We start from the raw sequence: 21,357 nt of genomic DNA on the forward strand, positions 1-21,357 counted from the left end.
GGGCTTAGCCAGAGACTATTTGCCTTGCCCTTTTCCCTTACAATTTACAGGTAGCTTTAAGTTTAAATTCCACTTAATCCCATGTCTAAAATTATATAAAAGAATAAATATTCAGAGACCTGATCTGAAAGTCCATTGACATTAATCAAATAAAGGGCAACTGAATAGAGATGCTCTGTTGAATTCAGGCCTCAGCTGTGAGCTGCTGTGTGTAAATAAGAGCAGAATATATTCCCACTGTATATGCAGTATGCTAATTCTTTGTTACAGTGTTTCTGTTTCAATAGCATTCACATGTTAGATGTGATCATTTTAGCTGCTAATGATAATACTGCATTATGCTTTTGAAAGCTTAAAATTTGTTACAAGCTTGCACACCATAAAACCACACTAAGGTACAATAAACAATTTTTGGAATTTATATTCATCTGATGCAGCTTTAAAAGCTAATGAAACCATGCGGGTGAAATCTTGGCCTACAGAAGTTTTGTCATTGACTTCAAAAAGACTACAATTTCTGTCTCAGACATGAGCTGCAGGTTTCAACTGAAGCCTAGCCTACTGTCTGTGCTGCAGTAATTCTATATATGAGACTTCTGCAACATTAAAGGAAGCCTTGCCTGCTTATATCCATTCCAGTACTCACAGGGGCCGCCTTCTTATGGCTATGTTCTGAATAGGCTTAAATCAAGAACTAAGTCAGCAGATGTGGGTGAGCCTGTGTGTGCACATAGGTTTGCAAACAGTTGCTGCATTTACTCACAAACCATTCACATCTTTTCCACAAAAATTATCCCTCCAAAACTGGGGTGCGTGTTTTAATCATGGAAGCTGATTTCTATGCCAAAATAGAGGCATGGGGATGCTGAAATGGCTGCCACAGCTGCTCTGTGATGGGCATCCAAGAAGTCAGAGCCCACTCATCGCTCAATGTCTCTTTACAGCTAAAGTTTTAACTTTGTCCCAGCTGCTGCCAAATTGGCTGCTCAGCCAAAAACCGCTGCCAATTTGACAGTGGTTGTACAGGGTTAAAGCTTTAGCTCAAGGAGAGAGAGTGATGCTCAAAAAGAGACTGCATGCCTGCTCCATGAGGCCTGCATTCAGCCATGACTCTGGAAAAATCTTTTGTCTTCATTTTGCCTTCTCAAAACAAGGTGCGTGTCTTATTTGTGGGGACTTTGTGCATGAAAATATGGTATTTTGTGTATAATGCATGTCAAGAGACATATCCCATCTTCCCATACCTCCAGGGCAATAACCACTGATATTTATAGGTGTAAGTAAAGAGAGTGTGGCCAGTTGGGACTTGGTGGTCTCAGGTGCAGAGCAGCCTCAACTCCCACTGACTACTCCAGCACATTAGGTAGTTGGGTACAATCTATCTCATACAATAGGAAGAGAAGTTCAAAGCAAATGAAACCTTTCACAGGCAAAAGTGGTGTTCCATAAGAAACAGGCAGGCCTGGTGGCCCTTGTTCTCCACGATCTCCCTGTAAGAATTCAATGATTCAGTTTATTGATAAACACCAGTGCACAATGCAGCAGCTCATAATTAAGGGGTAGCTAAGTATCTACAAATAGGTAGACTTTGTCACAGCCCTTAAAATCTTAAAAGCTAATTTTAACGTGATGGGTCAAGGAAGGATGAAGGTTACAGCACCACGGTCACATGGTTACTTAGATGGTAGCCTCTCTGGGGCAGATACCAGCTTTCTGTTCCATGTTTGTAAACTTCCAGTACAGTAGGGTCTTGCCCTATGACTTGGGGCTCCTTGATGCCATAACAATACAAATAACAGTAAGAAGTGGCTCAAGGTAGATAGGTAAACTCTGTTTCCTCTGTGTCCTCACTTGTGAACACTGAGGAAGGAATAGATCTTAAATATTTTTGAAAGGGGAAAGGGTATCAGCTTGATACTTGTGAGAATTATCTTAGCTGACCAAAACACGCAGACTGTTGAGCTTTTATTTTTTACCTTCATGCCTGAATAGCCAGCCTGGCCAGGAGCACCAGGAAATCCTGTTCTTCCCTGAAATTAATTAGAAAATAACTATGAGTTGATTCATAGTTGATTGATCATTTTGTAGTTTAAGTTTTAACAGAAATTAGCTGCTGTATCACACTACACAATACCATCATCTTTTAATAGTATTGGTAGTTTGTCTCATAGAACTTTTATATATATTTTTAAAGGACCTCTTTTGTTTAACAAAAGGTGACCTTTCTGATATTCACCTATTTACTGGAACAGTGTCCAAGGATACTTTGGGCTGAATCAGAGAGTAAGCTAGTCAACAGATTCCTTATTTTAATTTAAATGGAATTGGCTGGCTGTTTGCTGACTGATCCATTGAACAGCCATCAGTGAATGGGAAGCATCCGTCTTTCAACTCTAATTAGGGCAGTAGCACCTTAGTTCCTTTTCAGTTTAATGGACAGGATTTACTCATAAGGCTTCAATACCTGCTTGGGTGGAGCAGTAGATAAAGGTTGGGAATGAAGATAAAACAATCACATCAAGCATAGAATTCAGATGTGAATTATTTGCACACTAGTGCAATTGACAATTAATGTAACTATGACCTCAACTAGAATTATAAAACAACTAGGAAGTGAGATAGGACATGTATATTTTTTATTTGCTGTGGTGCTACAGATTCAGAATGCAGCTTTACAGAGGACAGTACTGGAAAATAGTATCTCATGAGTCAGAAGGCTATGAACTGCATCACATGCAGGTCCAGGGAGGTGATCCTTCCCCTCTATGTGGCATTGGTCAGGCCACAGTTGGAGTACTGCGTCCAGTTCTGGGCACCGCACTTTAACAGGGATGTGGCTAACCTTGAAAGGGTCCAGAGGAGGGCCACTCACATGGTCAGGGGGCAGCAAGGCAGGCCCTACAAAGATAGACTAAAGGGCCTGAATCTATTCAGCCTCCACAAGAAAAGACTGAAAGGGGATCTGGCGGCTGTCTATAAACTCACCAGGGGAACAGTAGAAAACAGGTGAGGCTCTGTTCCCCCAGGCATCACCTGGGATAACAAGGAATAACAGCCACAAATTGACTGAGAGCAGGTTCAGCCTTGATATCAGGAGGTATTACTTTACGGTTAGGGCTGCCGGCCTCTGGAATGGGTTCCCAAGGGAGGTGGTGCTCTCCCCTACCTTGGGGGTCTTCAAGAGGAGGTTGAATAGATATCTGGCTGGATTAAGATCCCAGCACTTGGTCCTGCCCAGAGCAGGGGGTTGGACTTGATCTGTTCAGGTCCCTTCCACCCTAGAAATTATGAAACTGTAAAAATAAACTACATGGAAAGTGAGTTAGCAACACACCTGCCCTATCAGGGCAAATTTTTTTATTGTATGTTTTCCTACCTTTCTTCCTACAGAACCTTGAGATCCAGGAGAACCAGGAAAACCCTATTGAAAGCAAGTAGAAAGCAATAAAAATTGTCCAAGTACTTTAAGTACTTCCAACTTATTTAATTTGTAACAGTCTTTCTTATGTATATTTCAGTTGACAAACAATTGATTTGCTATAATATTCCACAACACCTACTACCAACACTATTTGTAAATACTTGTAATAGAGATGGATATAACCTTACATCCTAGAAAAAGGCAAATTAAATAGGGCTTGATTCTAATTTTGCCATACTGCATTATAAAAGTGCCTTGGAAAGGTTATACAAATCAAGTGCAGAGTTCTGCTAATGCATTGTAACTTCATCCATTTAACACTACTATTCAGAGTAGCAACTATTTTGTCCAGAAGTAAATGTTTACCAGATAAAACCCTAACTATGTTGTTTTGAGGAGGCATAAAATTCATAATGGGTTTAGGTTTGATCCTGGGACACTTGACTACCCTGTTCTATGAACCAATATATTCTATATGCAAAATAATTAATATTAGTTTAAAGCAACTACAAATCCTATTTGAAATGTTCTTTAATATTTAACTCCCAAGTATTTTATAAACTAATTATTGTGAACGATTGAAGTGTTTTTTTTCTGAAATTTCCTTACCCTTATTCCAGGGACTCCAGGAATTCCTTTCTCTCCTTTTTCCCCAATTCGAGGTGCACCCTATTACCATTTAAAGCACTTTGTTTACATAGATTACTCATAAAAAAAATACAGAATTTACAATATGTGAATTTTCCAAACAAAAGAAAAAAAATCAGGTCAGGATTTCATCTACAGATATGGGTTAAGGCCAAACACTTTGAAATAACTTGACATCCCATCATGCCCAAGGTCTACTTAGCCTGATTTATCCATGGACAGATTTAACTGCTCTTACTCTCTACTTACTTTCTCAATTTTTTTTTATTGTGCCTTCAAAGGGGTTCTGTCTAGTTCTAATTAATATTTTGACATTAAAATTCTTTTTTATAACATGTATTCACTATAAACAAACAGGAAAGAGAGGAGGATTAGTTATGCTCCTGTTTACAAGGAAGGATAACAAGCAACAAACACATACACAAACTCTTTTTCACTATATTCCCTTACTCTGAAACCCTTCTTTTCCCCACAAAAGAGCCTTACTACCTCTCCATCCAGGCGATCCAATAGCCATCTGCCTGTGGAGTAATTTTTAGAAAACCTAGATGGAATTAGTGATGCCAACTCCCCTCCTGGCTGTTACTGCACAGAAGCATGGAACTCTTCTGAAGGCAGAACAACTGCTGGAGGAGCCACAGGTTGTGTGCAAGAGCTTAGAGAGACAAACCTGGAGCATGCTGTCCTGTCTACTCCCTTGCTTGGTAATGGACTGCCTGAACGTCTGATTCCTTTTTTTTTTTCTTTTCACAGCCCTACTCATTAGAAGCCTACAGTTGTGGTTCAGTGGTAGACTGAATTAGATTCCCAGATGTGTATATAACTACAGCCATTCAGGCACTGAATGTCTGGACTCAGTCTGGCCTTTGGATACTGTCTCAATGGTCTACAGGTGGGGATGGAAGGTCTGAGCAGCATCCACTTCCAATACAACTGCCTAGGTGTATGCGTTGAAGGTTCTGGTGACCTCTCGTGCATACCCCACGATCCAGAAAGATCAAAGGTTGCTGCTGACTACTACTACTCACCAAAATGCCACCTTTTTAAAGGAAATAAGATTGAACTTTTCATGAGGGATAGCATCTGACAGTCAGTTATAAAAGGAATTTTACAAGAGAGATTTTCCAGAGGATTCATGAGAATTTCCATTTTCATTTAGGTGGTATTTAAATTCCATGGTTAAAATACTATATTATTTTGCAAGTCATTCTCTCCTTGTAAAGTTTTTTTTTCAGTAACAAAAAAGCTAAGAGAACTCTGACAGCATCATACAGAAAATGGAACAAAGTATGCTAAAATACATGCTTTCTTTCATACTTACTTTTGGTCCCCGCAATCCATTAGGTCCTATCACTCCAGTCATTCCCTTTTGACCCTAAATATAAATATGGAGAAGCTGTTCATTTTAGTGTGAAAAACATACTTTGACATAGTGTATAATAATAATAGCCTTATTATAACTCTTTGACATATTATTCTGAGTAAAACCAATGTAAGAACAGCACCTTCTTACTCATTAGGATTTCTCCATGTGTGTGTCTTGTCACAGAAGCTTAGGTTAGTGACAAAATTGCTATATTTCCCTTTATTCCAATTAATATTGCAGAACCAACAAAGCAATTGGTTAATAACATGAGTCCTACGCCTTCTCTCACATAGTCAAAAGAACTGTTAACTAAAGCCTTGAACCTGCAAATACACACCAGTAGTCCTACTGATTTAAATACAATATGTATGCCTAAATGTTTGTAGGATAAAATCCTAAGAACTAACTGCAACCCTCAATGAGTTCCCCAGAATCTTTGCTGGGAAGGGTGGCATATAAATAGAATCAATCAATAAAATAAGATGCAATTTAGATATTATTCAATATCTTCATCAGCAATTTGGACGAGGGTGTGGAGAGCACCCCCTCCAAGTTTGCTGATGATACCAAGTTATGGGGCAAAGTTAGTACACCGGAAGGCAGGGAGCAGATTCAGGCTGACCTGGACAGGTTGGATCAATGGGCAGAGAGAAATAGGATGCAATTTAATAAAGATAAATGTATGATACTCCACCTGGGAAGGAGGAACCCTCAGCATACCTATAGGTTGGGGAGTGTCCTTCTCAGCAGCTAGGAGGCAGAGAGGGATCTTGGAGTCATAACTGACTCCAAGATGAACATGAGCCGGCAGTGTAATGAGGCCATCAACAAGGCCAATCGCACCTTGTCGTGCATTAGCAGGTGCATGACTAATAGATCAAAGGAGGTGATGCTCCCTCTCTATGCGGCACTGGTCAGGCCGCAGTTGGAGTACTGTGTCCAGTTTTGAGTGCCGCACTTCAGGAGGGATGCGGAGAATCTGGAGAGGGTCCAGAGGAGGGCCACTCGCATGATTAGTGGCCTTCGTGATAGACCCTATGGGGGGAGGTTGAGAGAGCTGAATCTCTTCAGCCTTCACAAGAGACGGCTGAAGGGAGATCTTGTGGCCACCTATAAATTTATAAGGGGAGGTCAACGGAGAATAGGGGAAGCGCTGTTTACTAAGGCACCCCAGGGACTGACTAGGAATAACGGGTGTAAACTAGTTGAGAGTGGATTTAGGTTAGATATTAGGAAGAAATTTTTCACAGTAAGGGTGGCCAGGATCTGGAATGGGCTTGCAAGAGAGGTGGTGCTATCACCTAGCTTGGAGGTCTTCAAGAGGAGGCTAGATAGTCACCTGGCTGGGGTCATCTGACCTCGGTCCTCTTTTCTGTCAGGGGCAGGGGGTCGGACACGATGATCCATTGTGGTCCCTTCTGAGACTACAATCTATGAATATATGCAACCATGGATGAATTTGGCGCAAAGAATCAGTCTGTATCAGAGCTCACCCACATGGAGTCTGCAGAACAGGCAGTTAGATTTATCTTTTCATTTGTATATTGAGTGAGCCTGAGAATTGCTGAGAATGTAATACAGGACTCCACAATGTCATTTTTACAATTGCTTTATAGAGCACCATATTTTAAATGCCTTAGGATTTACAGCAGAAAACAGTCCACGACCCTGTTACTAGGTTTACTCTATCCATTTTGACTACAGTTATGGTTATAGCAGATCTGTCATGGAAGAATTATTGTAATTAAGAAGATGATTTCATATTCAAAAACTGATGCTAGGACCACATATATTTCCATATGTAATTCAGTGAGCCAGGTGGCTGATATTTCAACATAACTTCAGCTGAGTTTGAGGCTTGTTGAAGAAAACCAATATCTCCCAAAAAGGATAACAGGCTAAATACAGAAGTTCTAAATGGACTACTGTGAATTGTTAGGAAAGAGTCAGTGTTACAGATGATGCCTTGTTTGAGACGGCTCAGTCTTTTAACAAGTTTATGATAATGAGTACAAACTCAACCCAGATTTCAAACAGGACTGTAATTTTTCAGTGGTGAAGTACAGAATACAGAAGTGGGAATAACCTTGTTAAAGAACACAGGTAAATAAAAAAGAGCCCTTTAATAGTGAAGGGTAAGAAGAAGGGCAAATAGGACAGTCCCACACAGATGGGAGAAATGCACTACAGCAGAATCTGACCTGGCTCCTGTCTGCCTGAAGCTAGGGTGCTAGATAACAGGATTTCTATTGATGATGTTAGGATATCACACCATAAAGCAAATGTACTTATTTTATTATGCAATCCATATCGAAACTTTGTAATAGGATAGTGTTTGCAGTGAACTGATATTCTGAATATAATCCTACAAACAAGTGGATTTTAATTTACACACCTTTTCTCCTTTCATCAGCATGGCACCTGGAGGGCCAACTAACAGTGGCTGTCCTGGAGGTCCAGGAGATCCAACATCACCCTACAGAAGTCAGAGAAACAACCAGACATCCTGTTCACCAAGCCAACTCAGTAAGAAGCTGGGATACCTATTTATATTTACAGCACTAACATATTTTTACACTCATTGAACAAATGCCTTCTACTCCTATTTGTAGGTAAACGGGACTTTGCAATGAGGCCTGTCCATATATTCGCAAACTTTTGATAGAAGGAAGATAAATCTCTTTATATCTACTCAATATTACAGAACAGCTGAAGGAAAGATAAGGAGATATTTCTACCCCTTTCTTTTCTTTTTTCCCTGCCACTCATGAAAATAATCTTGTGCTTAAATAATGTAAGTAAACAAAAGAAAGCCCTGTAAGCCTGGGTCCTGCTCCCATTTGTTGACATAGTTCTTTTGCTTAAGTGAGAAGTCTTTTCTAGGGCTGTGGTCTTGGGATTGACTGCTACATGGATACAAAGTGCCATTAAACCCAGAACAGCAGGTCTGAGTTGGGTGCAATGGAGCTCATGTACCAATGCAGGTGAATCAACTGGCTGGTAGGAGTATGGAAACACAGATGGTGGAGAGCAAGATTTTTATTTCTTAAGGGACTGTTCTTCAGCCCTTAGGAGACTTGTACCAAATGCACATGTTGTCTGACTCAGGGAAGAACAGGCCTTCAGGGCTTCTTTTTGCTCACTCATTGTCTTCTTTCAGGACAAACAATTCTGCTCAGCAGAGCTGCACTTCTTGTTTGACCTAAGGAAAATCCCTCTTTATTTCCAAGCTGCCCACTTCATTTAGCTCCAGAAATGAAGGTGTATCTAAAAAAAAGGAAGGCTCTGAGAAGTAGGGAAGTAAGGTATGAACATAGCCTGAGGAGTCAAGTCCCCCATGACTTGCAGGAGTGCCATCAAGCATGCAGCACTGCTCTGCATAGGCTGTCTGCTAAATCTGTAGTTGTTCAACATAGGCTAATTAGCACTACTGAATGACAGTACCAATTAGCCCTAGTAAAAGTTCCACATCAAATGTTCAATATTTAAAAAAAACCCCTAACCCATAAATACATCTAATTCCTGTGCCCAGTTTATCATAGAGAATCCATTCCATGTTAAAGGTAGTAATACAGGATGTGATGTTATTTTCCCTTCAGTGGCAGCATGAGGCCACACACTATGGTCCATGAGGGTTGTGGGCCTCAAGTGTGGTTAGTATCTGAAACACCATGATGATAGGAACACGTTATTTATTAGACCTAATATAGGTCTAATATACGGGTGACACGTCCTTAAGCTTGCATACATCAAAGTGTTCAACATGCAATCAGTAAACAGGTACTAGTATTAGGCTAGCCCAGGTGTAGATAACTGCTTTCTTAGAGAAAGCAATAGTAGTTAAAGCAACTGGTTTTTTGAAAGGCACTAAAAGTAAAAACTCCCTGAGGTTTTATCTTTTGATAAGATCTGAATTATGCTGGATTCTACTTAGCTAATAAAAGTCTATAGTTAGTCCTACAGTGAAGCCACTCTTCATGCCATTATTTGTTTGCTCACCAATTCCCCTTTCTGTCCATCAACTCCAATGCCTGGATTTCCCTGATAGAAAAAAAAGCAAAAATATGCATGCAAAGTCAAGACAACCAGGAAAATGCATGCATAATAACTCAATTAAAAGACATTTTTTTGAAAACTCTGCTAACAGAAATAATCATAAACAACATTTTAAAGTTTAGCATAAATATAAATTTCATTGAGACTGTACAAACTCTATGAAAAAATGCCCACCTGTTCACCTGGCAAACCAGGGTGGCCTGGAGCGCCCTTTAAAGAAAGAGTTAGAAAAGTTAATATTTTGATTTGAAGCCCAAGCTTGGAAAATGTTCCAAAGTTGCCCCTTCCTAGGGATAACACCTGGAAGCAGGATTTTTCCCAGCATACACTTAGGGCATGTTCCTGCTGGCTCACCTCCCTTGGGGTCCTATTTCCTCAGCCTTCTCTTCCCAGGTAAGCTGTACTGGTCAATTAGTAAAATGAGCTCTGGCTCCACCACTTCCCTGCCTTCCCCCAGGGTCTCATGTGAATCCGAGGGAGGGGAGTAGGGAGAGAACATTGGCAGCGTTCCTCTGTGGCCCTGAGCTGGAATTCTGCCATGACATGACTCGCATGCACACAAGTTTTGCCCTCATTCCTACTCTGCAGGTTTATGTAAGCAGTAGGCAGAATCTAGCACTTTTAATGAATTTCCTCATAAGAAATGGCTAGACTTGAATATACATCTGGGTGAGCTTCTAGATAAATGGACAGTAGCTTATATATATCTTCAAAATACAATGCTGCATAACTGTCACTCTTACCTGCAAGCCTGGCTGGCCATGATATCCACGTGGGCCCACTGCTCCCCTTCCACCCCTAGATCCCTGAGAAAAAGAGCAAAAGGTGAATGTGTTTGTGAAACCCCCTATATCTTGACTTTTCCCCAAAACAAACTTACCTGGCAAACCAAACCAAAACCAAATCAAATAAAAAAAACCCCAAACCGAAAAATATATCTTTAAGTGGTAGAAGGTACTTACAGGTACACCAGCGGCTCCTGGATCACCTCTGTCTCCCTGTAATTGCAACCATTTTGGTAAGTAAAGGATCACACTTTTGCTTTCTTGTATTTGTTTTTCAAAACTACTTGCTATATCCTTGTTTTATGATCAATAGATGATTTCACTGAATAGAAAAGTAATTTCAATACTGTTAAGGTTTTGACTGAAAAAATAAATTTAGCACTGAGATAAACTTCCAAATATAGACTGATACATGGGTGGTATAAGAAACTTCCAGACAATAGGCAAAATTGATTTTCTAATATTTTCTAATTTTTAGTGTTTTAAGGGAAAAAAAACCCTAAAACAGATGACTTCAGATATGTGTGCACCCAAAGATCTTGTAAGTACAACTGGAAACAAAAAATTACAGTAATTCTCTGATTGATATATTAAACCTGCATATAAGTTGATCATATATTTTCAGGTTCAATATTAAACAAAGCAGCCCCCCCAAATTTGTAGAATTTTCAATTTGTTGTTAAATGTGAATTTAATATTTAATATTAACTTTGACCCCCAACATCTTATAGCTGTGGGAACTTCCTGACTTCTATGGCTTTAAAATCTTAATCTGTACCCTGCCATCTATCTATATTTTCATTTACATTCTTTATTAAAAAAGAGACCCAGTATAATGTGCTTTTCAAAACAACGAGGAGTGATTAGAACAATTTTAATCACTATACATGTCTTCTTTCATGTTACAATTATTTCCACAATAATATACTTACTGGATCACCCCTCCTGAAATGTGAAACATAAACAGACATTCCTTTTTCTCCTTTTTGTCCAGGATAGCCCTGAATAATTCATCAAAAATTAAAATAAAAAATGAGATTATGTTCTGGAGTAGGATATAACAATATATCATATAATATGGTCTGTTTACTGATACAGTAGAATTTCACTGATTAATTTCTTAGGTTTGATTACATCAATGCTCTCTGCATATCCCAACCATATTTAATTTTGATTGGTACACTGGTTACAAACCACAGAAACAGATATATGCTGTGGTACTTATTCTTTACTTTTTCCTTGTGAGAAATCAAAAAACACCCTGGGTGGAATCCTATCCCAGATAAAGTCCATGAGAGTTTTGTTATGAACTTTAAAGGAGCCAACATATCTGTGTCCACAGAATACATGGAACTCAAATACCCAGTAACTGTACTCAGTGAACCCCAGCATTGTAGTCTTACACTGATCCTTCACAGCTTAAGCAACTGAATGGGAAAAGTACTTATCACTAAAATGCTGCAATAAACTGAACAGCTGGCTATAGCTAGAGGGAGCTGCAGCAGACAGGATGTAGATAACAGGTCAAAGAGAGGCTGCACTAGAAGTCTCAATGAAACCTGTATCTAGCTGCCTTTGCTGCAGCCATGTCTCTTGACAAATTTCATATTTGATTTCTTTTTACAAGAAGATATGTTCTTATTAAATGAATTTTGTTCCTTCTAAATTTCTCAAGCAAGGGTAATATATATTATAACACTAGGTAATAGAAATATAGCTACTATTAAATATTATATAAAAATCCCAATAGTATAATATGCTCCCTGCTACATGTTACATACATTGCTCAATTAGCTGGTCAGTCTCTCAATACAGGTAGACAGACCACATATGCAAAGCAATTATCAGACAATAAAAATAACTATCTAGCTATACAAAGAGCCAACTAGTTATAAAGTTAGTGCTTGAAAATGTGTAACAACTCTGTAGCTGGTTTCTATCCAGCTTTAATTTGAATTAATAGCAGGGCCCTAAATAATATAAAACTGAAGCATGAAGAATGTATCTAAAATAAGTTATATACATATGTATATAGTATATACACTAAATGATACAGGAAAAATTTGTAAACAGAAAGTAACATAAAGACATTAACAGTCCATTGTGATACTGGTACTAGGTAATCAGAACAGTATTTGATGCAGCAAATCAATCTGTAAACAGGTGAGCCAATCTCTACACAGACCCGGGAGTGACATTGTACACAAGGAGATAATTATTTGTGGAGACTCCATTTTGTTTCCTTGGAAAACCAAATTCATGAATATTGGTGTTTTAGTCTGAATCCAAGCTTCTCTGTTATTTAAGTTCTTTTATGGACTGCAAGTAATAGATTTGTTAATCCCTTTGTTCATTGAGACAGCGATATATAGGTTATAATTTATGTCAAATCTTGGGTTTGGTTTTGTGTGTGTGTTATCCACCGACTTCTTACACGTGAAACTCTATTTTGTGAGCCACAGTATAGTGAATGATTTCCCAGGCTGAAGAGAAGTCACGAAAGTATAAAGGAGCTGTAGTTCAATCTATTACTTTTTTTATCAACTGCATTGATGGCATATTGCAGCTTAAAGCAATTGTGCAAGCATAAATACAGGATTTCTTCATGGATGTGTTTTGATCATGTTTTATCACTTTGCCTTATTCTTTGAATATTGTTTGTTTTCCTCTAAGGCCTGATTCAGTAAATATTTTTGCTTCAGATGTGTGTCAAAATATAGCACAAGATCCAGAATTTCTATTGTTTCATTTCATATATAATTTCATTTTGAAAGTGTTAGGACAGCTCTTAAAACACTTAACAAGTTACTGATCATTCCAAGTGAAAACTTGGTCCTGCAGAAGGTCAGTTGTGGGCCAGATTCACAGGTGGTGTAATCCTGCATCTTTCCAGTGGAGTCACTGAAGCTATCCCAGTTTACATCACATAAGCAGCTAGTGTTGAGATTTGATCTTCATTCAGAAACCTCAATATGTGAATAATGTTAATATACTTTCTTCTTTAAGACAGAAAAGCTAAAATCTGAGTGGTAATCTTAAATATTTAAATTTAAAAATAATAATGCCACTCAACCAGACTGTGGCTGACTACTAGGTGCACAGGGCATTCATGGGAGTGTTTCTGTGGCAGGCACCCTGCTCTGCATAATGAGTGGACACAACTCCAGTCCCTAATGCTGGGTAGTTGTTGTACCACAGAGTGTCTTAATTTTATAATGCCTGTGATCAACTACTAAAAACTTCATTTTAAAGCTAACAGAATCTAGGCCCGTTGAAACTTCCACTTCATACCGTACCCTCCTGATATCACTCCAACTATTACAGTTCAAGATTCCAAACGCTGACAAATTGTGTAGTGGTTTTGAACAAACTCTCCTCTTGATAATATCACTGTAACTCTGGAGTAATTTCATGAGTATGGTTATTCAAGATGTACGCCATGTGAATGAGGGCAGAATTTGGCTACTTGTATTGTGGATAAACACACATTAAGGAATAACAACCTTAATTTCATACTCTACCAAGACCTGGCCTTGAAAGGCACAGATTGCCCAGCGCACAATCAAGTTCATTAACAATAACACAAGATGTGGTATGGTAACAGACCCTAAATCCAGTGCCACAGACCAATGCCTCTAATTTAAAAATGTGTTGGCAGAGGAGAAAGTATAAATGCACAATTAATAAAATATTATAACTTACAGGTGGGCCTCTAGGTCCAATATATCCTTTCCCCCCTGGAAATCCTGGATCTCCTCTTGAACCATTGGAACCATCCAAGCCAGGTTTGCCCCTATGTCCTCCAACTCCAAGTAACCCCTAAAGAGAGTTTAATTTATATGCAAGTACTTTACCTTATTATTAAAGTACAGTTTTTCACACAATACAGACTGGTAATCCCAGATTGCGGCAGAGGACCACACATTTAAGCTTCAATTCTATATTCCTTACACTAGGAAAATGGCCCACTGTGATTTTTCCTGCATACAGCAACAAATATACAATCGGGCCCAAGTACATGCCATGTCTTTTCACCAGTTTCATAGTAGAAACCCTGGCATTTACGTAAGACCATTTGTGCACAAAGCTGTGACTAGCTGCACCTTAATTCTGAAGGATGCAATTCTGCAGTCCTTATTCTAGCAAAACTCTGACTTATTTTGGTGGAATTTTTATCTGACATGCAGAACAAGGACCGATATTTTTTTTTCAGCAGAAAGGATAAAGTAATTCAGGATCCCTTTTGCTAGTTTCAAAATACATTGAGACAAATATACAAAGCCTGGAAACAGGAACTTCTGCTTTTTACCCCTGCTTGCTGCTTGTATTTGTGCAGGTCTCACTTATCTGCTCTGCTTTTATCTCTTTTCTGTAAAATAGACATAATAGTATGTACTTATCTCAGAGAGGTGCTGTGATTTCTAATTATCTTGTTTGTATTATGATTTGAAAAATGTGTAGTCTTAAATATGTATGGAGTACTATTATCCATAATAAATGTCATAATAGTTCATCTTGTTCTTTACAGGTTTACCAAATAAGTGATTATTTGGAGGATGCAATAACAATAGATAGGAAATGTATTATATCAAGTTTAGTAAAGCATTCTGTTAAAATATTGGTTTTAGATTAATTGTAATCTGTATACAGCAAAAGTAAACTTACAGGCAGGCCATCTAAACCAGGAAAGCCTGGGACTCCTGTGGGGCCCTAAAAATGGGGCATCAAAAAAAACCTGTTAAAGTCCTTAACTCTTAAAAGCAGTGAACATCATAAGGTTGTGATATTGCAAACTGATGTTGTAAGTTGCCACATGTGAAACATGACTCTAAGGTCCCTGGCACATGCTCATTTAATGGCACGATGGGATCTGATCCCTGATCCCAACAATTACACCTTCTGCCATGACTTAAATTGGGTGCACCTATAGCACCCTGTCCACGTATACCCTAATTAACAACTTAATCATGGGATAGATGTAAAGTGTAGTGAGGGCCTAACACCTCCACACAGCAAGGTAAACATCTGATAAAATGTGGGCAAATTCAACATGAGCTTGTTTGGCAAATATATCTGAAAGAACTATTGCCAATAGCCATGCATGCCTTAGATGGTACTGGAGGACAATATCAAATTTGTAGGACCAGATTAACTCATTGAGGCTTATGAAATTGTATAGAAGAGGAATTTGGCTATATAATACTCCATTTCATATCATAAGTCTGTGTCTGCTCCCCATGAAGTCAAAGACTTCCAGCAATTCTAGAAGGAACAGGTTCAGGCTCTATATACCACAAGTAGCGAAATTCAGATCTTATATTGGGCTCAATCATATAAAGCTCCAATAAAGCCAACAGAATTTAATCAATTAAAGCCAGACAAAAATGTCAAGAGTCAAGACCAAGGACTGAAGGACTTTGAAAAATGACTTACTGACAAAAGGTGGTGTTTATGATGGTATCACTTACCATAACCAATTATGATAGAGTTACATCTCTTGTACAGTATTATCCCCACAGAACCTTAACTCTTGTCAGTGTTAATAAAAGTTACGTGGGACGCATCAGAGACCCAATCTCTTTCACCGAAACATAGGGTTTGAAGGGACCTCAAAGGTCATCTAGCCCAACCCCTTGCACAAATGCCAGAATGCTACTTCTAAAGCAGCCCTGCCCAGTGCCTACCCCCACATTTTTTTTTTTGTAAAAGCCCCAGTAAAGCAGATTCTACAACTTCCCTGGGCAGCCTGTTCACTGCCTTCCCATCCTAACAGTAAAGAAGATTTTCTTCCCCCCCCCCAACAGCATTAATTTAATAACCTAGAACTACATTTCAGGCAAAACTACAACTGACTTGGATGGAAATTTTGCTTGAGAGGTGACATGAATTGGTTATATAACTTAAACATTTAGTAATGGTTTTTATCATTCTAGTTTGGTGGTACTTTGCAACATATTGTATATATTGAAAATGAGCTCCCTAGAGTATTTCTTACCTTATCACCTTTTTCTCCAGCTGGCCCAAGCAGCCCATTCTCACCTCTCTGTCCCTTTTCTCCTGGCAAACCAACTGGTCCTGTAAGCCCCAAAGGCCCAATTGGACCCTGAGACCCTAATTCACCAGGTCGACCCTGAAATGAAACCAAAAGATGTTATTTGGATGTAGTACAATGCCTAAATAAACACAGTAAACCTCCTCCCAGAGTTATAGAAGATGCTGGGGCAAACAAATTTGTATTATGTATAAAATGGAAGTTTAGGGATATCATATACTCTCTATACATCTCAGTGACTCTGAAAAATGATTTGATAGTGACTTTACTTCAAAGACTAAGCCCTATTTGTGTTTCAATTACTGTGATATGCACTAGAACATTGGTTGCTTTTTGTAGTTTTTGAATGTCTGTAGAGGTAGATAAAAGATATAAAAGTGTACAAGTATTAATGGGGCATGAGACTTATAACCTGATATTAGACTCTTATCCCACTAGACACATTTGAACAGTTTTATAATTTCTATAAATAAGAAGTCTATTTTCTGCAAACCATGTAAATGTAAATGGAATAGTTGGGATTTTCCTAAAAATATCCCATAAAGGGGGTCATCTGTTCTTTTTTAATCTTCTGTTGATGTTTCTAAGGTTCTTTACAGCAAGGTAGAAACTGCCTGACTATACAGGAGAAACAGGAGAAATATATGAATTGCCGACAAATGCACAAAGTAAAAAACCTGAAAATACAGAATCATAGAATTGTATAGTCCAACCCCATGCCTGAGGCAGGATCACCCTCTTCCAAACCATGCCATACAGATCCTTGTCTAACCTATTAGTAAAACTACGATGAAGCCTATCCCAAATTTACAAGGTATAGCACCCCGAGATGCCACAGGTAAAACAAGAGGATATGTTGGTCAGTATCCTGCTTCTACATGGACTTTTAAAATGTACTTGAGATATCCACGGAAGAGGGCAATGCCCCCCACTACAAGAGAAGGCAAAAATACCCACAATCTATACCAATCTGACCATGGGGTAAAATTTCTTCCTGACTCCAAATGTGACAATCAGTCTGACCCTGAGGAAATGGGCAGGATCCCTAGTCGTCTGCACACTTCAGTCAAAATACAGAACCTTGGCTGTAGTCAACACTGAATGCTTTGGAAGAAGGTGTAAAAGAACCCCCAAAACCTTATGACACCTGTAGCAACAAGAAGGGAAAAAATTCCTTCCCAGCCCCATGTGGCAACCAGTAAAGCCCAGAAGCATGGGAAATACTAAACACCCTCCACTCTGCTCTGCAACCTGGGGAGAACAAGTGTAAATCTACACATCACACCCTAGAAAGACCATAGCTTAGGCAGTCTACCCTAGTGTGTAGGCCACCAGGGGAGGGCTAGAAGCAGTACTGAAGAACAAGTTTTTTCACTTTTTGCTATGAGTCATTTAGGAGTTAAAACTGTACCAGGTATGACATTGCCAAACAAAAAAAAAAATGATCAAAGGTTTAACATAAGATTTATATTGTTCCTCTGAAGCAGATCTAGCCAGTATCACAATAATGACTAATCACTGTAATAAAGATTGAAAGACTTTTTTTAAATCCAATCCAAATGTAACTTGCTCCCAACATTTCTCTTTCTGGGATGTCTGCTGCTCACTGCCAGGTCAGTCAAAAAATCAGGAGAGCTGCTAACAAGTCAGAAGCTACACTGCATTGCTGAGCTTAGAAAAATGACTTGTTTGTTTTTTTTCCATTTGTGAAAGTAATATTAAACTTTTTGGCCTTTTCATGGTTCAAAAGAGCTTGCTGTAAAGACTGAAAACTTGTCCTCTGCATTCCTCCTCCATGAGAAAAGAGTTTAATTTAAAATGGCATACCTGTTACTTGTACCTTTACCAGGTCTCCAATATCTTCTATGAGATGCTGGCAAAAATGATAAGCATTGAGGGTTATACTTGTTTTATTCTATTTTCTGAATGGTTTAGAATCAAGTGAGCACCATGTTTTAGGTCCCACAGGAGTGATGAGCACAGTCAAAGGTAGGGACAGATATTACACATAAACCAATTTAAGTAATCAGAAACTGGTTTAAACCTGTAACAGAACAGATGTTCCAATCACATAAACCAGTTTGAAAATGGCTGAAACTGGTTTGAGATAAACCTGGTTGAATGTAGTATCAGACTTAACTGATTTGACTCAAACTGATTTATGCAATGTCTGTCCCAGACCCCTTGCTGGTTTAAGATGAATCAGACTCCCCTAGCATCCCGGCATGCTCTCTGCGCTGGGTGTCACTCTCTGCTCCACAGCAGGGCTGGCCCCTTTCCTCTGGTCCCTGGCTGCAGCTCCACAGAGTGTGGGCTGTTCCCCTACTCCCCCTCACCACTCCCTGCTAAGTAGGAATTCCCCCATCCTCTCTTCCTTGTGGAGAGGTGTCTGTGTATTAGCTACCAGACTACATGCTGGTGACAGTCTGTGCTGAATCAACAGGTAGAATCAACAGGTAGCTAGTAATGTCCCTCTGTTGTTTTCTTAATGGGGTGATAAATACTGAATTAGGGGTGATAAACACTGTTATCAGTTCCCAGCTGAGTTAATCAGAGCAACTTACTGGGGCCTGGCCATGCCCCACTCCCATCAGCTCAGTTCTATGCAAGGGAAGGGAGGGCTACTCTAGTGCCCCCCAGTTTCTAGCCTGAACCACTGCAGGCATGTGCCTGCATTTCCAGGATGTCTGTCCAGTTATAAAACTGATTTAGCCTAGCCAGGTTAGACTAACCTGCAAAGATTGAATCAATTCAGGTTCAGGCTTTTTGAATGTCTGTCCCTAGCCAGAGAGACATTACAAAAATTAGTAGGCCTTAGTGGTTCCTTCTTGCTTTCTTTCACAGACATCGTTGTACTATTATGATTTTTTCTAGTTTATATATTCTGCACACGTTCTCTCAGAGTTTAACGTATCAATAAGATGTTTCTAATTTGCAATAAAATCAGGATGGTTATCATGATACAGTTCCAGAAAATGTCAATTTTAATAAAATGTACTAGCATTTCCCTAGGGATTGAAGAGTTTTTAGCAATGCCATTTATTTGTAAATAGCTCTGAAATTCATGTCAATGTCTAGCAGTACCAGACAGATCAACTGTATACACCTTTCCAAATTAGGATGAAGGTGAGATATATATATACATCTCACCTTTATATAGGCCTCTCGACTACATATATATATCCAAAAGGGGAAACGGCCCAGTGACTATATTTCACTTCCCTACCCCAAAGCCATCAATATTTTTAGCTCTTTAGGATTCTGTTATCCTTATTTTTCTCTGGAGTTTTTTGTCTTCTCCTTCTAAGGTTTTTTCTTTTTTTTAATCCCTGAGTTAATTATCAACTACTGGGGAGAATGTTTGAACCCAGTCATTTTGAGAGAATGGTTCAAGGAAGACCACTTGAGGGCAGTAAAGAATTTTGAAATTCAGTCTTTATTCACATTAATTTCTGCGCTCATTTATTGCAGGGATGGGTCAAACACAGCCCACAGGGTGGATACGGCCCACTGAGGGATTTTGTCTGGCCCACAGTAGGCCCCTGGGTCCTACCCAGCCCAAGCATCGGGGGCAACCCAGGCCATGGTGCATGCAGCCAGTCCCAGTGCTACAAGGCAAACAGCAGGTTGGGACGGCATGGCAGCCAGACTTGCTTCCCCTGCAGCTTTGGTGGAAGCAGCTCCTTCTCGCTGCCACTGCCATTGAACCCAGCCCTGCTGCCCAGGCACCGCAGCCCATTTGCCCTGGACCCACTGCTGGGGCCAAACCCCACATAGGCAGGGCATGCAGCTGGGTGGCTGGAATGAGGCCACAGGCAGGCAGGGAGCAGTGTTTGGGAGCAAGACAGGTGGGCAAGGTCAGGATCATGGAGCAGGATCTTGGGGCAGTGACAACATAAGGTCATGGTTGGAGCACAGCCACAATCCACTGCCTGCACACCCCTGTGACAGGCATGGGTTTTGCAGGCAGGGGCAAGCAGGGAACAGATGAGAGCTCTGTCCTGGGCCTCAACCCCACACTTCTCACTCATGGTCCCATCCCATCCATGTGGCCCAGTGTCCTGCCCATGCGGGCCCTGACCAGTTTCCCTGGACACCCCAGGGATTGCTGGGCAGTGACAGTATGGGGCCAGGACCTGGGGCAGAGCCACAATCCATTCCCCGTATGCCCCTGGCCACAGAACCTCAGCCCATCACAAGGGTATGCTGGAAGCAGATCACAGCTCTGCCCTGGGCCCTGTCCCCCTGCTGTCACTGCCCCATGATCCCAGTCCTGGCCCTGTCCACCTGTCCCACTCCTAGATGCTGCTCGCCGCCTATCTCCAGCCCCATCTTAGCCTCCTGGCTGAGTACCCTGGGAGTTTTAGTGAGCTATTGTGCAGTGGGGGAGTGGGTAATGACCTGGCCTAGCCTGGCCCAGGAGAGCTCACCAAAACTCCCTATGTGGCCCATGGGCCCAAATAATTGCCCACACCTGATTTATTATAATGGATTAAATATTTTTTAAAAATCATAAATTAAAAGGAAGATAGATAGATATCTGTTATTTTCAATAGAAAAGTAACTCCAAAAAATGGTGGAATTCAAATAAATTTTATCTGGTCTAGATATGTGTATGTAAACTGATTCTGTATGAATGCAATCATTTATTTGAACTGTAAGTGGCTCCCATTTACTTAGTAGTGTTGGAGTATGGTAGCCATGATGGTCCAGCATATTTTGTGGGGGTGATATCTTTCATTAACCAACTGTATGATTGGGAAAGATTTTATAGAAACTTTCAAGCACAACATACTTAGACCTGACCACGAGGTTCATTTAATTAAACACATACCCCAAAATATCCATGCCTGCACCAGGCTTGAACCCATAATTTTTCTGCTAAATATGGGGAATAGGATATTGGCTTGAACTGTCTCACCATTTAGAGATGAGATAATTTCACATTACTTCAGGAATAAATAGTATTTTCACATTTCTTTACTTTGATGCACAATGAGTTATTTTGCTAATTAAGTCTTAACCCACC

The 21,357-nt window shown here is 39.8% G+C and overlaps 1 protein-coding gene across 1 annotated transcript in view; it reads right to left on the reverse strand.

Annotated features, from left to right (window-relative positions):
• COL4A4 (collagen type IV alpha 4 chain) overlaps positions 1–21,357 on the reverse strand; it is a 132,661-nt gene that overhangs the window by 82,095 nt on the left and 29,209 nt on the right. The window contains exons 5-18 of the mRNA XM_059731860.1: positions 16,272–16,406; positions 14,942–14,986; positions 13,979–14,095; positions 11,209–11,277; positions 10,454–10,489; positions 10,235–10,297; positions 9,666–9,701; positions 9,435–9,476; positions 7,831–7,911; positions 5,391–5,444; positions 4,031–4,090; positions 3,377–3,421; positions 1,977–2,030; positions 1,421–1,490 (exon numbers count right to left, since the gene is read on the reverse strand). Coding sequence (XP_059587843.1) covers positions 1,421–1,490; positions 1,977–2,030; positions 3,377–3,421; positions 4,031–4,090; positions 5,391–5,444; positions 7,831–7,911; positions 9,435–9,476; positions 9,666–9,701; positions 10,235–10,297; positions 10,454–10,489; positions 11,209–11,277; positions 13,979–14,095; positions 14,942–14,986; positions 16,272–16,406 — 907 coding nt within the window. The remainder of the gene's footprint in view (positions 1–1,420; positions 1,491–1,976; positions 2,031–3,376; positions 3,422–4,030; positions 4,091–5,390; positions 5,445–7,830; positions 7,912–9,434; positions 9,477–9,665; positions 9,702–10,234; positions 10,298–10,453; positions 10,490–11,208; positions 11,278–13,978; positions 14,096–14,941; positions 14,987–16,271; positions 16,407–21,357) is intronic.

Source organism: Alligator mississippiensis, chromosome 7, assembly GCF_030867095.1.
Source record: "Alligator mississippiensis isolate rAllMis1 chromosome 7, rAllMis1, whole genome shotgun sequence".
Classification (NCBI taxonomy): Eukaryota; Metazoa; Chordata; order Crocodylia; family Alligatoridae; genus Alligator; species Alligator mississippiensis.